Source organism: Camarhynchus parvulus, chromosome 12 (assembly GCF_901933205.1).
Source record: "Camarhynchus parvulus chromosome 12, STF_HiC, whole genome shotgun sequence".
Taxonomy (NCBI): domain Eukaryota; kingdom Metazoa; phylum Chordata; class Aves; order Passeriformes; family Thraupidae; genus Camarhynchus; species Camarhynchus parvulus.
In genome coordinates, this window is record NC_044582.1 from 6,156,745 (window position 1) to 6,175,739 (window position 18,995).

An 18,995-nucleotide genomic window follows, 5' to 3' on the forward strand; every position below is an offset into this window, starting at 1 on the left:
CTGAACCAGCGCTGGCTGGCACGCCGGGGGACTGGAGGCAGCCAGGTTTGGCAGTGTGACGGGGGAGCCAGAGGCACCCAGAGGATGGGCATGGCTGGCCTCAAGCCATCAGTTTAACCCTTTCCATGCTCTGGAGAAGGCGGGTGCAGCCACGTGGCACCTGCGGAGAAACGTCCCGGGCTGGGCGGCCACGTGTCTCACCAGGGCTGGAAAAGGCAGCCAGGAGCTCCCGCCCTGTGAGCAAACACAGCACAGGTGCTGGGCCTGGGGACAGCAGTGTGGGCCCGTGGCACAGGGTGCAGCCACTGCCCAGGGGTAGCATGCTGGAGGAACTGTGGGAAGTCATTTGGAGGCTGCCTGCTCCTTCCCAGCCTCCAAATGCCCTTCCCCTGCTACTGGCACAAATGCAGCCATGTCTGCTTTGTACTGTCCCCTCTCTTGTCCAGCATGTGACAGCCTCACCGGTGTTCTCACTTTCTGGGTGGGCAGAGGACAAGGGCTCCACCGTGTCAAGCTGAAGCTTTGTGGAAAATCAAAGCAGTGAGGAGAGGAGGAAAAGAGAGTGAAGATGTCCCCAGAACCTCCCAAAGCCTGTCCCAGCACTTGGCACACAGTAGCTGGAGGCTCCTGCAGTCAGGCTGGCAACACAGAGAGGAGCCATGAGAGGGGTGGGCTAAGACCCTCTCTCAACCCCTGAGCGCTCTGGTCACCAGGGCTTCCCCAGTGCAGCTCTGGCCAGTCTCACCAATGGCTCTGCTGGTGTCAGGGCTCCAGTGGATTGCAAAATTGCAGCCGTGCGGTTTTCTCCAGCTGGCTGGAAAGTTTGACGCCGGATTCCCGTATGTGAGGAGCCTTCAGGGGAGCACGGCCCAGCACGGCTCATCTCTCCAGCAGCCTCACCAATGGCAGGGAGCCGAGTGCTGTGCCAGAGCCTTTGCCCTCAGCACACCCCCGTGGGCTTTGCCTTCTCACCATTTCCCCCAGCCAAAAGCTGCCCTATTTCTTATCCTTCAGCTGTGCTTTGAGATCAGAGATTAAAGGGAACCCATAAAACCCTGGGCCTCCAATGTCACAGCAGGGACAAGGCCAGCCCAGGAGCCAGGCACAGAGCAGTGGGTGCTGTGTATGGCCAGGACACGCTCTCCTTGTCACGCTCGGCTTCCTCCCCAGCCCTGAGCCCGCTGCTGCCTGCCACTGCCCGCTGCTCCCAGAGCCCAGATGGCAGGAAGATAGGGCAGAGATAATGCTGAGATTTGCAGCCCAAGCAGTGCTCCCCCTCACCACCACTGTGACCTCTTGAGCAAGAAGTGTCCCGGAGATTGCCCTTTCCAGGAACATTCCAGAGGGTGCCTCTGGTCCCCATCCCTGGGCATCCCACAGACACAGCACCAGCGCACAGGGGCTCCAAAACCCCCACTGCCCTCTTGACGCCATAACCGTGAAGAAGGGAGGCACAGAAGGAATGCTGACTGTAAGAGGAGAGGGATGCCTGTGGCCAGCAGCACGGGCTGGGTGGGCTCCAGAGTGACACCTGCCCCAGGCCATGTGCAGGGCTGGAGCCTTCCTCCCCCAGCCCTCCCTGCTCAGAAGCAGCAACCTCTCTGCGCACAGAGGTGCTGGGGAGCAGCTGGTGCCCCCTGCCTCGCCCTTGGCCGCCTCCCTCGCGGCACACGCTGTCATGTGGCAGGGCACAACAACAACACGGGCTAATTGGTTAATGTGATTTCAAAACATGATTTGCAATTATAACTCACCAGAGAGCATTCAATGATCCCGCACATCGCAGAGTGGGTTTTTCTCCTTCGTTTGTTCCTGGAACCTCGAAACCAATTAACTTTACAGAAGCCAGAAGCAAAGCACGGCTCAGCAGACCTGAAGGGTGGGTTATCTCTGTGCTCAATCGCTCAATCTGGGAACCAAGGGCTGCAGGACGAGCCCCGGGGTAACCCCAATGCTTCTCCCTGCACCACTGAGGGGTTTGGAGGGACCTACACAGGCTCCCCCAGCTCCAACCCATCAGGCACCAGGGCTGCTTGGGAGCACCTGTGCACAGGAGGATGCCCTGAGCCATGACGTGTGGGAATAAACTGCTCCTGTTGGCATTGGGAAATTGTCCCTTCAGTTCCCTCCAGAGGTGCTGGCACCTCAGGCAGCCTGCTCCCCTGTGCCATCCACACTGCACAGCCGTGTCCCCCCATCCCCACGGGCAGCACCCACAGCCCCACCAGGGCCAGGGGCTTTGTTTCTGCGGCTTGACAATCCTGCAGCAAAGGCTTAAATGCTGTTAAGGTAATTAAGCAAGGATTTAGCAAGGACTTGAATGCCTTCAAATGCCTTTCAAGCCAAACCAACCCAAGTAGCCATGATGCTCCTGAAACATCCATCACCCAGTGCCCAGCTCTATGAGTCTTGGCTTGTTTCCCCAGTGACCCCAATTGCCAGGCTCCTTTGCTCCCCACATCCCTCTGGAAAGGCAGACATGGGGCCAGCAGTATTTTCTCTTGCATGGGCAAAGAGGTGTTGGGTGCCATCAGCCTCTGGAGGGATGATCTGGCAATTGTCCCCCAGGATGGTGACATGGCTCCACTCTGCAGGGAGACCCCTGCCCACAGGAGAACCCTCCCATGTGCACAGGGCCCGAGCCTCTCCAGGCTGGGAGCTGCCTTCCGTCAGCTCCCCAAGCCTCTGGGAGCTCAGCTTTCCACACTGCAGCCACGCAGGCTTCCTGAGGACAGGGAGGGAGCTCAGGCAGCTGCCAGAACCTCTGAGGAGGCACAAGGCGGTGCCAGCAGAGCAGCATGGGGCAGTGGAAGGAAGTGTGGGGCAGTGTTGGGGGTCTCCCGTCCCTGGGGAGGGGCTCTCCTGCTCATCTCCAAGCTCCCTGCCAGCTGTCAGGGAGTGTGGGGCTGGCTGGGACACTCCTGGGGGATGCCAGGCACAGTGCCCAGGGCCTGGGCAGCAGGGTGGCAGATGGCTGGGGAGCTGGGGACCGGGGAGCAGGGGAGGACCAGGGACACCTTTCAGCCCAGACAACTGTAGCATCCTTGTTTAGAGTTATTTAAAACTGGGCCAGAAATGGAGACGTGGCCACAGCCGTGTCCCTCCTCTCCCCAGGGTGCTGTGGTCAGTCCAGAGCTGACCAAGGAGCAGACATGGTCCCTGCAGCCCCAGTGAAAGGGCAGCCTGCTCTGGCTCCCTGCAGAGGCACCCACAGGGCTGTCCTGAACCCCCTCACCGGCTGGAGGCACTGTCAGTCCCAGGGCCAGACAGCCCACCACAGGCTCCTGCTGGGTGTGATCCAGCAGGAGAGGGGATAAAGGCCCTTTCATGGCCCATCAGGGGAAAGGATTCAGCGAGAGAAGCACAAAAGGAGGTGCTGGCACTCAGGGCCGAGGCTGCCCTGTCCCACAGCACCGGGGCTCCTGAGCTGCCCCAGGGGTGGATGTGGGGCTCCAGCCGGGGAGCTGGGTCTTGGCAGGCACCCCGGGGTCCCTGGTAGCACCACCCAGCCTTGTGTTTGGGTGGACTAAACCTGGTGCTGTTTCAGGCTGGGCAGTGCTGGCATGGTGGCCCTCTCCGGGGTTGGGAAAGCCCAGGGGCAGCTGCCCCTCTCCCTCCCCTCCGACCTGTACAACAATTGGCTGCCCGAAGGACGCCGGCCTTGATCCACATGGCTGGCCGTCCCCAGGGCCGAGCAAACAGAGAGGAAAGCAGCCCCGGCCAGCTCCTGCCACCGCCGGCATGTGGCCAGCCCCGGCACCCCCAGCCACGGCTCCTGTCCCCAGAGCTCTGCCCCCCAGCTCTGCCCCCCTGCTCTGCCCCGCAGCTCTGCCCCCCTGCTCTGCCCCCCTGCTCTGCCCCGCAGCTCTGCCCCCCTGCTCTGCCTGGTGCTGCAGGGGGGTAATGGTACCGACCCACCTGCCCCACAGCCGGGAGCGAGCCAGGGGCTGCAGGGGTTGAGTAGCAGGAGGAAACAGAAACCGGGATCAGCACCCACCGAGCTGGCAGAGGGGCTGTCCCCAACGCGAGAAGTGAGGCACAGCCAGGGCGGCACTGTGACCTCTGGCCCTGGGCGCGGGGTCGTCCCTCCTCGCCCAGTCCAAGGGTCAGCTCGCCCAATTCAGCCCTGTTTGCCATGGGGTTGGGCCAGTCCCCGGGGCTGCAGGCTAGCTGGGGCCAGCTGCTTGGTGGCAGGAGGCCAGCACAAGCCCAGGACACATAACGTGGCCTTGCCTAGAACCTCACATGTTTTCCCCACAGCCCAATTCCCTGAAACCTTTTCCCATCCGTAGAGCACGGAGCTTCACAGAAGTCCCCCTGGCACCCTTCCCAGAGCTCCCCTGTTGGAGAACCACCCCAGTCCCACCAGATGCCAGGGGGATACCTGAGGCCAGCTCCAGTCCCATATCCCCGGGCACATCCCATACCACCCAAAATCCTACCACCCACTCCGTGGCACTGCTGGGACCCCACCCTGGCTGTGAGCAGCAGCACCCACGCTCCACCGGCCCGGTGGGCAGCAGGAAGCACAGATGAGCGCTGGGATGGGATGGGGAATGCCATCACCAGCAGGAGCAGCCACCGTGGCACAACGGTGACACCATAGCAGGGTGGGATGGGGATACAGGCCCCCAGCTGCCCGCCCGGCACTACGGCTGTCCCTGGGAAGGTCAGGCCATGGGTGCCAGGCCACGGGCGGCTGCTCCAGCTCCGCCGGTTCTGCCCTGAGCGCTGCCCGCTCCCGCTCTGCCGCCGGCAAGGTCAGCGCGGTGCTACGGCAGCACCGGCCCCGCCATCCCCATCACCGGCCAGCTGCTCCCGGTTCCCACCGGCTGGAGGGACGGGCATGGCGTTGGTGACCCCACACCACCCACGCGGGACATGGCGGTCCCGTGACTCAGTGGGCTGGCGATGCCCTGCCCGGGAGCGCCAGGGGCAGCGGGGAGCGCCGGGGAGCGCCGGGGAGCGCCGGGGAGCGCCGGAGGCACCGGGGGCAGCGCCGGGGAGCGCGGGCGGAGCGGCACGGCCGGCACCGCTGCGCCACCGCCCTCTGGCGGCCGCCGGCGGCACAGCCGGCCCCGGCCCGTGCCCACCCCCGGGCCCTGCCTCCTGCAAACTGCCCGCCCCACGGCCCACACCCTGCCCACACCCTGCTGCCGACCGCCTGCTCGCCGCCTGTTCCCCGCCTGCAGCCTGCCCGCCCCACTGCCCACACCCTGCACACGCCCTGCCCACCGCCCATGCCCTGCCTGCCCACCCACTGCCTGCCCCCTCCACCCCCTGCTTGCCCGCTGCCCGCACCCTGCCCACATCTGCCCGTTCCGTGCCTGCATCCAGCTCCCACTGGGGCTTCCCCAGCACCCCCTGCCTTGTCACACCCGTGTGACTCCAGCCCACATTCCCCCAGCTGTGTGTCCCAACAAGCCCTCTCCCCCCACTTGCACCCCAGAACTCCGCCTGCCCGTCTGTGGGACAGGCCCGGTCCCTAAATCTATCCCATGGGCAGCGGTGGCCGTGCTGCCTCGCACATCTCCAGTGGGCGCCATGTGTTTCCTGAGGCCTCTGGCCACCCCAGGGCTTTCCATGGAGCTCAATATGAGGTGCTCTGGGGTTTCACCTGGTACCACATGGCACAGCACAGTGATCCACTGTCACTTCTGGGACAACATGCTAAGAGCCCAGCCCCGTGGTGTCACCGACATCCCAGGATGATGTGCTCCAGCCCCTCTCCACCTGCATGGTCACAGCTGCCGGGAGGGAGGCTGGGGCTGGCACAGTATTGGCAGAGTCCCTGGCTGCCCTGAGCCCACCCCACGGCAGGAGGGGCTCAGCTGGTGCCGACTGCTTGGGCACAGATCCTCGTGGCTGGATGCTCTGCAGCCTCTGGCACAGCCGTGTCAGCACCTGGCCACTGTCACAGAAGAAAAACACATTCCCTTGCCTCCAGATGGAATTTCCTGTTTTGTTTTGGTTTTTTTTATTAAAATGATGCCCATTGCTTCTCATGCTGGGAGGCACTGCTGAACAAAGCCTTGCTCCCTTGCTCTGTCGCCTCATGCCCTCTTGGGAGGGCAGATGGGCTGAGATCATCCTCTCCGTCCAGCAATGGGCTTGTGCCCAGCCCAGCCCATTGCTGCCCACTCTGTTCCCAGCCAGCACTGGCCACCCCAGCGTGTCCAGCCACAACACGGACTTTCCTCCTCCCTCCTGCCCTGGCTGAGCGGCTCTTACTGCGATAGAGCAGTAAAGAGCAGTAAAGAGCAGTAAGAGCCGCTCAATCCCCTGCTCCCAGGATGCCGGGAAGGCAGGAGAAGTCATGCGGCTCAAACGGCCCCAGCCCAGCCGAGAACTTGTTACACATTTACCCCGCACTAATGAGGCGTCACCGGCTGCTCGGCCTTCGGACCGCCGGGCTGCTTCCCCGGCCCCACGGCAGCTATGGGGGTTCCGGGCTGTGGGTCCCCCCAGAACCGGCACCATGGCAGCAGCCACATCCCCTTCCTCCCCCTGCAGCCCGGCTGGGCTGGAGTTTGCAGCAGCAGATGAGGCGCTGGGACGGTGATGAGTGCCTTCACCCTGGCACTCCTCCAAGGCAGGAACAGGACCGAGCAGGCAGGAGCGGGCGCTTGGGGACATCGGGATGTAGCGCGGCTGTGATCGGGATTCCTAAGCTTGCTCGCAGCTCTTTTCCCTTTCCAGCACAGGCAGAGGGGGTGGCAGCACCCCGAAAGCCCTGGGCTCCCGAGGGGCTGTTCCCAAGCGGCCAGGCAGGTCCTGGGTGCAGCGGGAGGACACAGGACACAGTTGCCTTTTGTTGGTGCCGGCCCCGGGAGCAGGGACCGGGGCTGTGCATCCCCTCCCTCCACCCCCGCCGCCGGCGGGACTGGCGCCCAGCGCCGGGGATTTGGGGTTTAAAGAGCCGGCGGCAGCCAGAGCCCAGCTGACCCGCGGGGCGAGGAGGCAGACGAGCTCCGGCAGAGCCCACGGCTGCAGCACAGCAGGTGAGATGGTGGGTTTGGGGCGCCCGCCTGGCCCGCTGAGGGGGGCTGTGGCGTTGGGGACCTGGGACAACGGGGCTCCCTGGGAAGCTGTGAGGTCCCTGTGTCCCCACAGCGGGTACCGGGTGCCAGCGGGCTCGGACGTGGTGCTGAGAGCAAAGTGAAGGCATCACTGGGCATGGGCCACCTCCTTGTTCCTGTCACCCCACAGCCGGGCAGGAACCCCCAAGCCCTGTCCCAGCCGGGGTGGCAGGGGTGAGCAGCACCACGCTGGGAAGTTTCCCAAGCAGTGCTCCTTCCCTGGAACTGGTTTATGGAAGGGGAGCTCCCACCTGCTGCTCCTTCACAGCACTCACTGGCTCGGCCGAGGCAGGGCTTGGCACCTGGGTGAGCCCCGGGGCGATGGGCAAAGGGGGTGTCCCGCGGCTGGGCACGGGGCTGGGCAGGAGCGGAGCGGGGCCGGCACACAAGGCCCCATTGTGCCGGGCCGCCTCGGCCCTCAATGGCCCCATTATGCTCGGTGGCGGCCCCCGCAGCCTTCCCAGCCGGCACAGCCCCCCGGGAGCGCCGTGGGAGGCAAGCTGAAGTGCCTGTTGTGCTGGGGTCCAGGGTGAGAGGAGAGGGCAGGGTGCCGGGACTGCTCCACCGCTGCCTGTCCGGGTGCTGCTGGGTGCCAGGAGTGCTGTGCTCCCTGCTGCCGCCAGCTTCGGGGGCAAGATGCCTAAAACAGGGAGCAGGCAGGCTCGGGGGGCAGCTGGACACCCCTGTCCTCACTTCCCCACCCTCACCATCGCACCAGGCACTGCCTGTGCCCAGGGTGGCCGTGGCTGTACTGCTGTGCCCCAGGGCAGGGAGGAGCAAGCGGGCAGTGAGGGGCTGACATCAGCCCTGTGTGTGGATGCAGCGGGCCAGCAGGAGAAGATGAATGGATCAGCATGCTTCCCAACAAGACACACCCTGGCTAAAATTACTGACCCCATGGCAGGGACACCAGCCTATTTTTAAAGCCTAAGGAGCTGGATGCCACTGCTTGGTGTGGCTCGGAGCAGGGCCAAAGGGATGAGGGCAGGACAGCAGGCAGGGGGACTCAGCCAGCATCTCCCACTGCCCTCCTGCTGGCGTGGGGAGAGTGCTTGGATGGTGGCAGAAAGCCTGGGTGTCCTGCTCCTGCCCCACCTATGGCTTTGAGGAGCTTTGGTGGTTTTCAGTGCAGGGCACATGGCCCCTCTGCCTGTCCCAGAGCCTGGCTGCTGGCAGACACCAAGCCAAGGGCAAATGGTCACCTTGGTGAGGAGGATAGGATCCTATAAGACCAGGATCCCTCCCATTCCCTTCCCAAAAAGCCCCTGACCTGCGCCTGGAGGATGGACATCCCCTTCTCCACCAAAGGTTCACCATGTACCCCATGGCTTGGCCCCACTGAAGGGACACACGATGGCAGCACCCCATGTGTGCTCAGGCACTGGGGTGCACACAACACCCCCATTCCCTGGGCAGCCCAGATCAGTCCAGAGCAGGGCTGGGACAATTAAAAAGGGATTAGCTGGGCTACACCAGCATGGCACTGCTGGGAGCCGGCACCTAATCCCAGCAGGAATGCACTGGGGCCACTGGGGTCCCTGGTGCTGGGGTGTCACCAGCCTGCTGTGATGGGGGGTGGGCACGAGGTCAGGGTGTATCCACAGACAGGGTGTGAACCCAGAGCTGGTGTCACCCTGGGACATTGCCTGCATGCTGTGCTACAAGGATGCAGCTGTCTCAGGCACGTTTGCTTGCTGCCAGCCAAGCCCTCACGCTGGCCCAGTTGGGATGCCATGAGCTCTGTCCCCTGCCTAGCACATCCTTCCCCTGTACTAGGAATGTGGCAGCCACACAAGGCCCGATGCCACCTCATGGCCCAGCGTTATGGATGTGGACCCCCACAGATGGACTCCCAAAGAAGTCCTAAAGCCAATCTTTAGTGCCATCACAAACCAGCAGCCGTTTTTTGGGGTGTCCAGACGCAGGGGAGACTAGTTTGAGCAGCATATCCGTGTGCTCAGGTCGTGGGTGTAGGCTGGGGTGAGGATGCCACCACTCTCCTCCCCTGTGATGAGTTGGCAGTGTCACTGGCAGTGCTGGCAAAGGCCGCCCTGCTGCACAAACACATCTCCTGGCTGAGGAGCAGTGCCGTGCCCAGCCTGTGTGTCACAGGGATGCCTATGGCACCAGCTGTCATGGCACAGCTCACCCTGACCCTTGGACCCATGGATTGCCCTGTCCTCAGCCATGATGGCTCCACCAGGGCAGAGGGAAGCTCTCTAGGCCCCGGGGACATGGGGGACCACTCTGTAGCACCCTTGGGGGAGTCACCCCACAGAATCATGAGGGTTCCTCTGGTGAGGTACCATTCCCATTTGGGATGCTGGATTGGTACCCATCCTGAGGGCTAGTGGATGCCAGTGCCAGCCCTCCTCCCTGCATGCAGGCTATCCAGCAGGTCCTGGTCACCCGTTTGATGGCATGGGTACCTCCCGTGCCCCGCTGGCTCAGCCCCGGCACGGGAGATGCAGGAGCCCTGGCGCTGCCTGCTGCGGGGCCCTGCGGGGGAGCAGAGGAGCCGTTTCCTCCCGCTGACACCGCTGCGGGCCCGGGCGCTGCCGGCGGAGCTACAGATGCTTGCCGGAGCCGGAACCGCCGGGGGAGATTTGGCCGAGGCGGCGATCCCCGGGTGCGGATCTGCCAGCGGCAGGGTCGGGATCAAAGAGCGACAGCGGCAGCACCTGCTGGTGCCGTCGGCAGCGACACCCCCGCGCTGGCGGGGAGCCAGGCCACCGGCACCTGGCTGTGAAACCCTCCTCGGGCTGCGGAGCGCGGGGATGATGGCGGCATGCCAGCGGCGATGCCCGTTCCAGATGGGGACCGTCACCGTGCCAGCGGCCAGTGGCTGCGGGGCTGGCCAGGAACACCCCGTGGGGCGGGAAGGGGTGGCCGGCGGGCGACGTGGCGCATCCCTCCCGCGCCGCTTTTTCCGGGATGGAAGCCCGGCCCTCCTGACGCTTGATGGTTTCTCCAGGCGGAGCCGCTGCCAGCAGGGTCCCCTCAGGGCTCCAGGGCTGGGGCGATGGTGACGTCACCTGGTCACCTTGCCACGCTTGCCGGGAGCGGCGGTGGCTGGAAAAGTCCCAACTGGGTGAAGGGAAACTGAGGCACGGTGCTGGAATAGGAAGGTGCCCATTGTGCAGGGCTGGGCACGACATCCCTGTCCCCACCATCTCAGCGCCGTCCTTGTAACAGCAGGCACAGGGACACAATGCCCGTGTGGGGGCCACCCAGCCCGAAGTCCTGCTGGTGCCTGGTCAAAGTCTTAGAGCAGAGTAACCCCTGCCGTGCCGGTCCCAGCTCCCCTGCTGCCCCACCCGTCCCCTCGTTGTCTCTGTTCTCCTTGCTGCCCATAAAGCTGGGCTGGGCTGGGCTGAATGGCACTCAGCACCGTGGCACAGCCAGGAGAAGAACAAGATGTGGTGCTGGAACAGAGCCTGCCAGCATGCCAGAGTTCCGGGGCTGGCAGCACGAGGGTTACTGGCAGCGGTACAGAAGGGCATTTCCCGGGCACCCTGCCTGGCACAGTTTCTGCCTACTGCACGGCTCTGGCTTCCTGCTGAACTCACTGCCTGCCTGTGCCAGCTGCCTGCCTGCACCTGCACCTGACCTGCCCGCACCCGCTGCCGGCCCGCCCGCACTCCCTGCCAACCCACCTGCGCTCGCTGCCTGCTGGCACCCACTGCCCGCACCTGCCCGCACCCGCTTCTGCCCGCGCTCCTGCTCACCCTGCACCTGCCTGCACCCCTGCTCCCTGCACCCCTGCCTGCCTGCCCGCCTGCAGCTCTGCCTCCCCACGCGTTCCGGACCTGCCTTCCTGCACTCCTGCACCAGCAGGTAGGGACAGTCAGGGGCACGGGGAGAGCAAGGCAGGTGCGGCCCCCAAGGCAGCTCGTGATCCCCCGCCCCGAGCCCTGCCCGCCGAGGCACGCGTGGCCCCGCTGCCGGCACCACTCGGCACTTGCTATTCTTGGCAGCGGCAGCTGGAAAATGGGAGGCAGCGGAGGAATTTTGTTTGCTCCGGGCTGGGCCCGGGCCAGACATCTGGGCTGCAGCTGGGCGGGGCGCGGGACCGGCCCCCGGTACCCCCGGTACGGCCCCGGCACCCCCGGCACGGCCCCCACGCTCGGGCAAGCAAGTGCCTGTCCCGGGGAGGGGGGAGCCCCGGCACCGCTCGTGGGCTGAGCCACACGTGTGCTGAGCTTGGCATCCTCAGCTCTGCCCCGGGGGCAGCGGGTGTCACCGCGGGTGTCCCCGTGAGTGTCACCCCGGGCAGCTGGGGCGGCAGCACGGCTGTGTGTGTGTGTGTGTGTGTGTGTGTGTGTGTGTGTGTGAGGGGCCGTGGGTGTTCGCCTGTGTGTGCGTGTGTATGTGTACATGTGTGAGGTGCCCGCGTGTCCGCTCGTGAGCGTGTGCTCGCACACTCGTGTGCGTGTCCCTGAGCGCGCCCCCGGCCCCGCCCCGCCCCGCCCCGCGGGGTCCCTCCCCTCCCGGCGGACGCGGCGGGCGGGGCCGGGCCGGACCGAGCCGAGCCGGGACACAGGTGGGTGCCAGGGTCCGCGGGCCGGCAGGGTACGGGGGTGGCCGGGGAGTGTCCCGGGGTGACGGGGTCTCTGCGCTGCCGTCGCGGGGGCGGCCCGTGCTGGTACTGGGGGGCTCGCGGCGGGGTTCGTGACCCCTCCGGCACCGGAGGGCACCGGCGGGCTGGCGTCGGGGTTGGCGCGGGGAGTTTCGCGGGCTGGATCTGCCAGGGTTGGCACCGAGGGTCTGTGGTGCTGCCGCTGCTGCCCGCCCCCCGCCCGCCCCCCGTGCCAGGCGGGTCAGAGCCCCGCGGGTCCGTGCCCGGGGTCTGCCCCGGCCGCTCCGCCAGCGAGGGCAGGCGGGAGCCCCCCGTGCCCCGGCACGGCCCGGGCCGGCGGCAGCCGTCGGGGCTGCCAGAGCCCGGCGGGTCCCGCGCCTCATCTCGGCGCCTCTGTAAATGCCATTAGCGCCGACCGCCTTCGTGCCGGGACACCGGGCAGCCGTAGCCGGCACTGCGCCCAGCCAGGCCCTGCCCGCTGCCCGCCCCGGGCTCACCGGCCAGCCTGGAGGGGGCTGCCCTGCCCGCAGGAGCCCCTTCCGTGCCGCGTGTATGTGTGACCCTCCCGGCCAGCATCCACCAGCTCCCAGCTCAGGCAGGGCAGCCGAGCCTGCGGTGATTGCACCGAGCCCCGGGCTGTGGTGGGGCTTTGGTTGTCACTGGTGTCCTGGTGAGGCCCCAGTGGCTGTGCCACGGGTGAAACCCACAGGGGCTGATGATCGGCCTGGCTCAGTCTGTGCCTTGCACAAGGCACTGCAGCACGGCCAGGAGGCAAGGTGGGATCTGTGTTCTGGCACAGTGCCCTGATAACCATCACCTCCCACTCCCCAGGGGAGGGCTGCTGCTGCCAGAGTCAGGGGAGAACTTTCCTACCTCGTGCTGTGCACCCATCAGAGTGGCAGACACAGCAGCATGGGCCCCTCAGGGTATTGTGAGCACCTGCTTAGCCAGAGCCCCCAAATCCTGCTCCCATTTGCATGGTGGTACAAGAAATGCCAAGGGCTAATGGTGGGGCTGTAGCAGTGGGGGAAACTGAAGCGTGGATCCCCATGACTACCATCATGGACAGCTTGCCCAGTGCTCAGAAGCCTACTGACTGCCCAGGGTGCCCTATCTGGTTGTCACCACTTCGGTGCTTGCTCTGTCCTTGTCCCCATTCCTATAGCACAGCTCCGTGCTTGCAGGCAGGAATGGGCAGAGCCCGGCACACTCGTGCTGATGGGCTCAGACAGGCATGGGCAGGGCTGGATGCTGCTTGGCTGGGCTGCCTCTGTTTCCCCACGGGCAGGAGCAGGAGGGGTGTTTCTGAAGCCCATTATGTTTGGGATTAGATTAATGGGGACTTTAAAATAGGGAGGGACGTAGCTGGCTCACATCCCCTCCAACTACCAGGTCGAGCCCAGTGGGGGATCCCCTTATGCCGTGCGTGGAGTTGCCCTGTGCTGATGCTCAGGGCTCTGCAGACACTCGGCAGCATCGGGGAGGGATCGTGGTCTGGGGGCTGTGGGGAGGGGGCTGTAACCCGAGCTGAGGTCTTGTTTCTCTGCCCCAGCCGCGGCGCCACCAGCCAGACCCCGGCCATGAGCCGCACGCCGCTCCTGCTCCTGCTCCTGCTGCGCGGGCTCGCCGCGGGCCGGCCCGCAGCCGCTGCCACCCCGCGCCTCAAGCTGTCGTTCCCCGGTGAGCACGGGACACGGGCAGGGCGGGGGTGTGGGGTCAGCTCTGGGTGCCCTGGTTACGTGTCAGTACGGCCAGCATCATCAGAGGGACGGGAGGCTCCTGGGGGGCAGCACGGTGGGGCGGGTGCCAGTCCCAGCAGCGGCGCATCCCCAGCGCTGCCGCCGCCCTCCCCGCGGGCTATCAGGTGTTGGCACTGCTCCTTACCTGATGCCAGCCCCTCCAGGGCCACCTGCCTGTCCCTGGGGCCATGCCTGTGCTTGGGACCTCGCTCCCAGCCGCCGGCATGTGCAGGCGCAGGTGCCCCATCCCTGTGTGCACCGTGGTGGCACTCCCTGGCCTCGGCTGTGCCATACCTGTTGGGAATGTTGTGCCAGCTGGAGAGCTGCTGCCGTGTCCCGACTGGCCACTCCAGGGGCTCCAGCACGGCGCGGGGGGCTTTGTCCAGCGGCGGGGCTCAGCAAGAGCCCTCCTCGCAGCCTGACAAAGGGCTGTTTGTTCCCGCCACGGTGGGATTAGCTCCGCGGGGCAAGGAATGGCCCCTTCTCCCCCGCTGCCGGGTGAGCGGTGCAGACATGGGTGCCGAGGGCATGGGAATCACTGCTGAGTGGTTTGGGGATGAGTCTCGGGGGACACGGGGATGGGTGTGGGGCTGGAGAGGGGATGAATGCTGGGCAGGCAAGGGCTTGGTGAAGCTAGTCAAGCCAGTGGGACAGGTTTGGGGGAGGGGATGGCGTGGCAGGGGGCCGTGGCCTGACCCGGGCTGCCTTGGAGCGTGTCCGGGGCAGTGGAGATGGACAGGCAGCGGCGGGGCCGGGCTGAGCAGTGCCGCTGGGTCCCGGCAGAGCTGCGGGCTCGCCATGGGCTGCACCACTTCTCGCTGGAGCACTCCTGCTGCTACGAGGCCCTGCTGCTGGACGAGGAGCGCGGCCGTCTCTTCGTGGGCGCCAAGAACCACCTCCTCTCTTTGGCCCTGGATGACATCAGCCAGCGGGGCAGGAAGGTAACGGGGCGGGGGGAGCACACTGGCGGGGCAGTGCTGGGTGCTCCAGGTGCGGTGAGCATCCCCTTCTCCACCCGCAGATCTACTGGCCGGCTCCCGTGGAGTGGAGGGAAGAATGCAACTGGGCCGGCAAGGACATCACTGTGAGTGGTGGGGAGTGTTGTGGGATGCCAGGACTGTGCCAGGGATCTGCCCCAGCACTACCTCACCCCTCATTCCCTCCATCCCCAGGCTGAGTGCATGAACTTTGTGAAGATCCTGCACCCCTACAACCGGACCCACCTGTACGCCTGTGGCACTGGGGCCTTCCACCCAGTCTGTGCCTTCATCGAGGCTGGCCAGCATGCAGAAGTGAGCCTCCCCTGGCACCACCACAGCCTCCAGCTGCTGCCACCTGCCCACCTCCCATCCTTACCCCTCTCCAGGAGCCCGTTTTCAAGCTGGACCCCCACCACATTGAGGATGGCAAGGGGAAGAGCCCGTATGACCCCCGGCACACAGCTGCCTCTGTCCTTGTGGGTAAGGGCATTCTGAGCCTGGTGCTGGGTGCAGCGTGGCACAGGGGTGCAGGGGGGCCCCTATAACACTTCCCTCGGTGCCTGCCAGGCGAGGAGCTCTACTCTGGGGTGGCCACCGATCTGATGGGCCGTGACTTTACCATCTTCCGCAGCCTGGGCCGGCGTCCCTCCATCCGCACGGAGCAGCACGACTCTCGCTGGCTCAATGGTCAGTGCTGGGCACTGGGAAGGTGGGGGACAGGGGGGCCACTGGCACCCTGGCACAGCAGTGCAAGGACTCCTTCAGGCTCAGATGTGCACTGTCCTTCACTGCCTCCAGAGGGTGATTTCAGGGGTTCGTGTGCTGCCTCCAGACCCTCAGTGTCTGGTGGAGTCCCATCCTCACTCTGCCTGTGCTCTGCAGCTGGGCAGGGTTGGTTCTGCACCCTCCCCTGGGACCCCAGGGTACTCCAGGGTTCCTGGGGAGCACAGCCAGTGGAGGCATTGGAAGCACCACCTCTCTGTCCCCAGAGCCCAAGTTTGTGGCCGTTTTTTTGGTGCCGGAGAGTGAGGACCCCGACGATGACAAGATCTACTTCTTCTTCCGTGAGACGGCGGTGGAACGGCAGCAGGGGCTGGGCAAGACCAGCTTCGCCCGCATCGGCCAAATCTGCCGGGTGAGAGCGTGCACAGGCAGGGGGGCTGAGGGCCAGGGTGCCCAGGGGTGCCACCTGCTGCTGCTGCTGACACCGGTGTCCTCCTTGCCCTGGCAGAACGACATGGGCGGGCAGCGCAGCCTGGTGAACAAGTGGACGACATTCCTGAAGGCTCGGCTAGTGTGCGCTGTGCCAGGGCCTGATGGGGCAGACACCCACTTTGATGAGCTCCGTGAGTGAACGGGGATGTGACCCCAGCAGTGTAGCTGTGGGCAGCACTGGCAGCACTGATGCCTTCCCTGCTTGCAGGGGATGTTTTCCTGTTGCAGACAAGAGACAAGCGCAACCCTCTGATCTACGCCATCTTCTCCACCTCCAGGTCAAGCCCCTTCCCCAGGACCCTGCACACACCCAGTGGTGCCCCCCTTGCCCCCTCATATCCTTCCCCTCTCTTTTCCACCAGCTCTGTTTTCCAAGGCTCAGCTGTCTGTGTCTACACCATGGCTGACATCCGCCGGGCTTTCCTGGGCCCCTTTGCACACAAGGAAGGTCCCAACTACCAGTGGGTGTCTTACCAGGGCCGTGTGCCATACCCCCGCCCAGGCATGGTACGTGGTGTAGGAGTGTCCTGGCCGCTGCCAACCAGTGGCATGCCAATACATGGGGTGGGGACAGTGGGCTGTGAGACCCTGCTTAGCCAGTGCTGTCTCCCTGCAGTGCCCCAGCAAAACCTTTGGCACCTTCGGCTCCACCAAGGACTTCCCAGACGAGGTGATCCAGTTTGCCCGTCACCACCCACTGATGTATAACCCTGTCTTGCCCCATGGCCAGCGCCCCCTGTTCCTGCAAGCCACCGTGCCCTACACTTTCACCCGCATCGCTGTGGACCGTGTCACTGCTGCTGATGGCCACTACGACGTCCTCTTCATTGGCACAGGCACGTAGTGACCCAAGGGATGGGGCAGTGAGGGAGAGCGGGGAGATGCTGGGGCTGGGACCCGTGGCCTCACACCTCCCTGCCTGCAGATGTGGGCACAGTGCTGAAGGTGGTCTCAGTGCCCAAGGAGAGCTGGCACCGCATGGAGCCGCTGCTGCTGGAGGAGCTGCAGGTCTTCCAGGTGAGGGTCAGGGCTCCACATCCCACCAGTCAGATTTCCCCACAGTATCCCCATGTGCTGTCCGTGCTCTGGGTTGTGCCAGGGCACTCCAGCTGCCAGCATGTGGGAGCCAGGATGCTGCATTCCTAGGCTGCCCCATGCACCCTTAACTCCTGCCCATGCACTGCCCACAGGACTCCTCCCCCATCATCAGCCTGCAGCTCTCCTCCAAGCGGGTAAGGGAGACCCCTGGGCATTCCCAGGTCCACCATGGCTCTGCCTCGCCCTGTGCCACAGCATGGGGTGCTCAGCTCTGCTCTTCCCCCAGCATCAGCTCTACGCTGGCTCAAGCACAGCGCTGGCCCAGCTGCCCCTGCACCGCTGCAGTGCCTATGGCAAAGCCTGTGCCGAGTGCTGCCTGGCCCGGGACCCATACTGCGCCTGGGATGGCAACACCTGCACCCGCTACGTGCCCAACACCAAGAGGTAGGTGCCATGCCGGGATGCAGTGCTGGGGCAGCGGGCCTGCCCCAAGGCCATGGTGAGGAGCAGGTCAGGCTGTGCAGCCCCTGCTCCTCCATCACCCTCCCACAGGCGTTTCCGCCGGCAGGACGTCCGCAACGGTGACCCCAACGTGCTCTGCTCTGAAGGTGAGCCGGGACCCAGCCCGAGTCTGGGTTCAGTCCTGCCATGGTGGGGGCTGACAGCCAGGCTGTGTCCCCCCAGATCCCAGGCGGGACGCCGTGCCCCAGAAGCAGCTCTACGGGGTGGAGGGAAGCACCGTCTTTCTGGAGTGCATCCCCAAATCCCTGCAAGCCCGCATCCTCTGGACATACCAGCACAACCTGAATGATCCCCAGCGAGAGGTAGGCTCTCCCTGGCCAGGTTCCGCCGGCGGGGCTGTGCCTTGCCGTGCCGTGCCGAGCTGACCGCCCATCCCCGCGGGTACTGCAGGTGCAGATGGACGAGCGGGTGGTGCGGACGGAGCGGGGTGTCCTGCTGCGCAGCGTGCAGCGCTCCGACGCCGGCCTCTACCTCTGCCACGCCACGGAGCACGGCTTCACCCAGCCCCTGCTGCGGCTCTCCCTGGAGGTGATCGGCGCCCGGCAGGCCACGGGCGCGGCGTCTGCCGGAGAGCCCCAGCTCGCCGCCGGGATCCCCGGCCGCAAGGTCTGGTACCGGGACTTCCTCCAGCTGGTGGAGCGCCCGCCGCTGGGAGCCACGGACAAGGTGTGCCAGAGGCTGTGGAGCCGGGGCAGACCCCCGACACCGGCCCGCAGTGCCGCCGGGCCCCCCGGCCGCGGGCAGGGCGAGGAGCCGCAAGAGAGCCCGCCCGGCGACGCGACGAGGGGCCGCGGGCCGGCGGGGCCCCGCAGCGCATCCCCCTGGTGACCCGGGGGCCGGCCCCGGCGCCGGGCTCTGCCTAGGAGCGGGGCGCAGGTGGGGCACGGCCTCGGCAGCTCTGCCGTGGGCAGTGCCGGGCGGGGGGCTGCAGCTCCGGGGCCGCAGGAGGGCAGCCGGGCTGAGCAGCCCCCCGAGGGGCTGCCGACCGCCCTTGCCACCGGCTCCAGCACCGGTGGGGACCCAGCCGGCTGCCGGCATCGCAGAGTCACCGAAATATTTATTAACGACTGTTACTATGAATGTAAACTGCGGGGCCAGGCAGTGCCCCCCCCAGCATGGCACTGCAGGAGGACGGCACAGCAGGGTCACGCTCGGGTCCCAGAAGGGCCACGGGCAGCAGTGGGGGCACGGAGGGGCAGCACAGGCACTGGTGGGACGCAGGAGGAGGGGGGCATAAAGGGGAGATGTTGGGAGGCATAAAGGGGGCACCCACCGCTCTGGGTGTAGAACAGTGGCACAGGGGACCTTGTACTAACTGAGCACAATAAAGCAGATTCAGCCGCCCAGGCTCCCGCGTCTGACCCAGAGCCCCCAGAAGCGCTCGGGGGCAGCCCAGTGCCCCATAGCACAGACCCACTCTGGCACCCAAGCCTGGAGGGGGGGCATGCCTGGCGACACTGGAGGGCTGAGAGGAGACAAGACCTGCAGGGACATTGCCAAGGTTGATGGGGTTCCCCCAGGTTTCCAGCTCCCCGTGCTTTCAGCTCCACTTTGATTTCTGGAAAATGAAAACAAAACTTCCCCGGTGCCAGCAGGCAGCAATTAAGGCAGTGACCGAAGGCGACCTCGGAGTCTGCTGCCTCCTGCTGTCTGCGCTGGCATCAGGACCCCTGGTGGCACTGGCCACATCCCATGGCCTGTGGTGACACCATGCTACCAGCACAAACCATGTCCCAGCACTGGTTGCTCCCCAGCCTGAGGACAGGCAGGCAGTGGTGCAGGCAGGAGCGGGCAGATAAAGGAGCTGGTTTTTTCTCCTGAGGTCCAGCTGGCAGCAGGCTGG

General features: G+C 65.5%; 1 protein-coding gene across 1 annotated transcript; it reads left to right on the plus strand.

The window, feature by feature from the left end:
* Positions 1 to 10,290: 10,290 nt before the first annotated feature.
* Positions 10,291 to 17,980, plus strand: SEMA3B (semaphorin 3B). The gene is made up of 19 exons (XM_030956956.1): positions 10,291 to 10,354; positions 11,523 to 11,622; positions 13,211 to 13,338; positions 14,181 to 14,338; positions 14,419 to 14,481; positions 14,570 to 14,689; positions 14,764 to 14,857; positions 14,945 to 15,064; positions 15,367 to 15,512; positions 15,609 to 15,723; positions 15,801 to 15,870; positions 15,955 to 16,099; positions 16,209 to 16,428; positions 16,518 to 16,609; positions 16,783 to 16,824; positions 16,917 to 17,074; positions 17,183 to 17,238; positions 17,315 to 17,454; positions 17,543 to 17,980. The coding sequence occupies exons 1-19, from the start codon at positions 10,291 to 10,293 to the stop codon at positions 17,978 to 17,980; spliced, it is 2,469 nt and encodes an 822-aa protein (XP_030812816.1).
* The last annotated feature ends 1,015 nt before the right edge of the window (positions 17,981 to 18,995 follow it).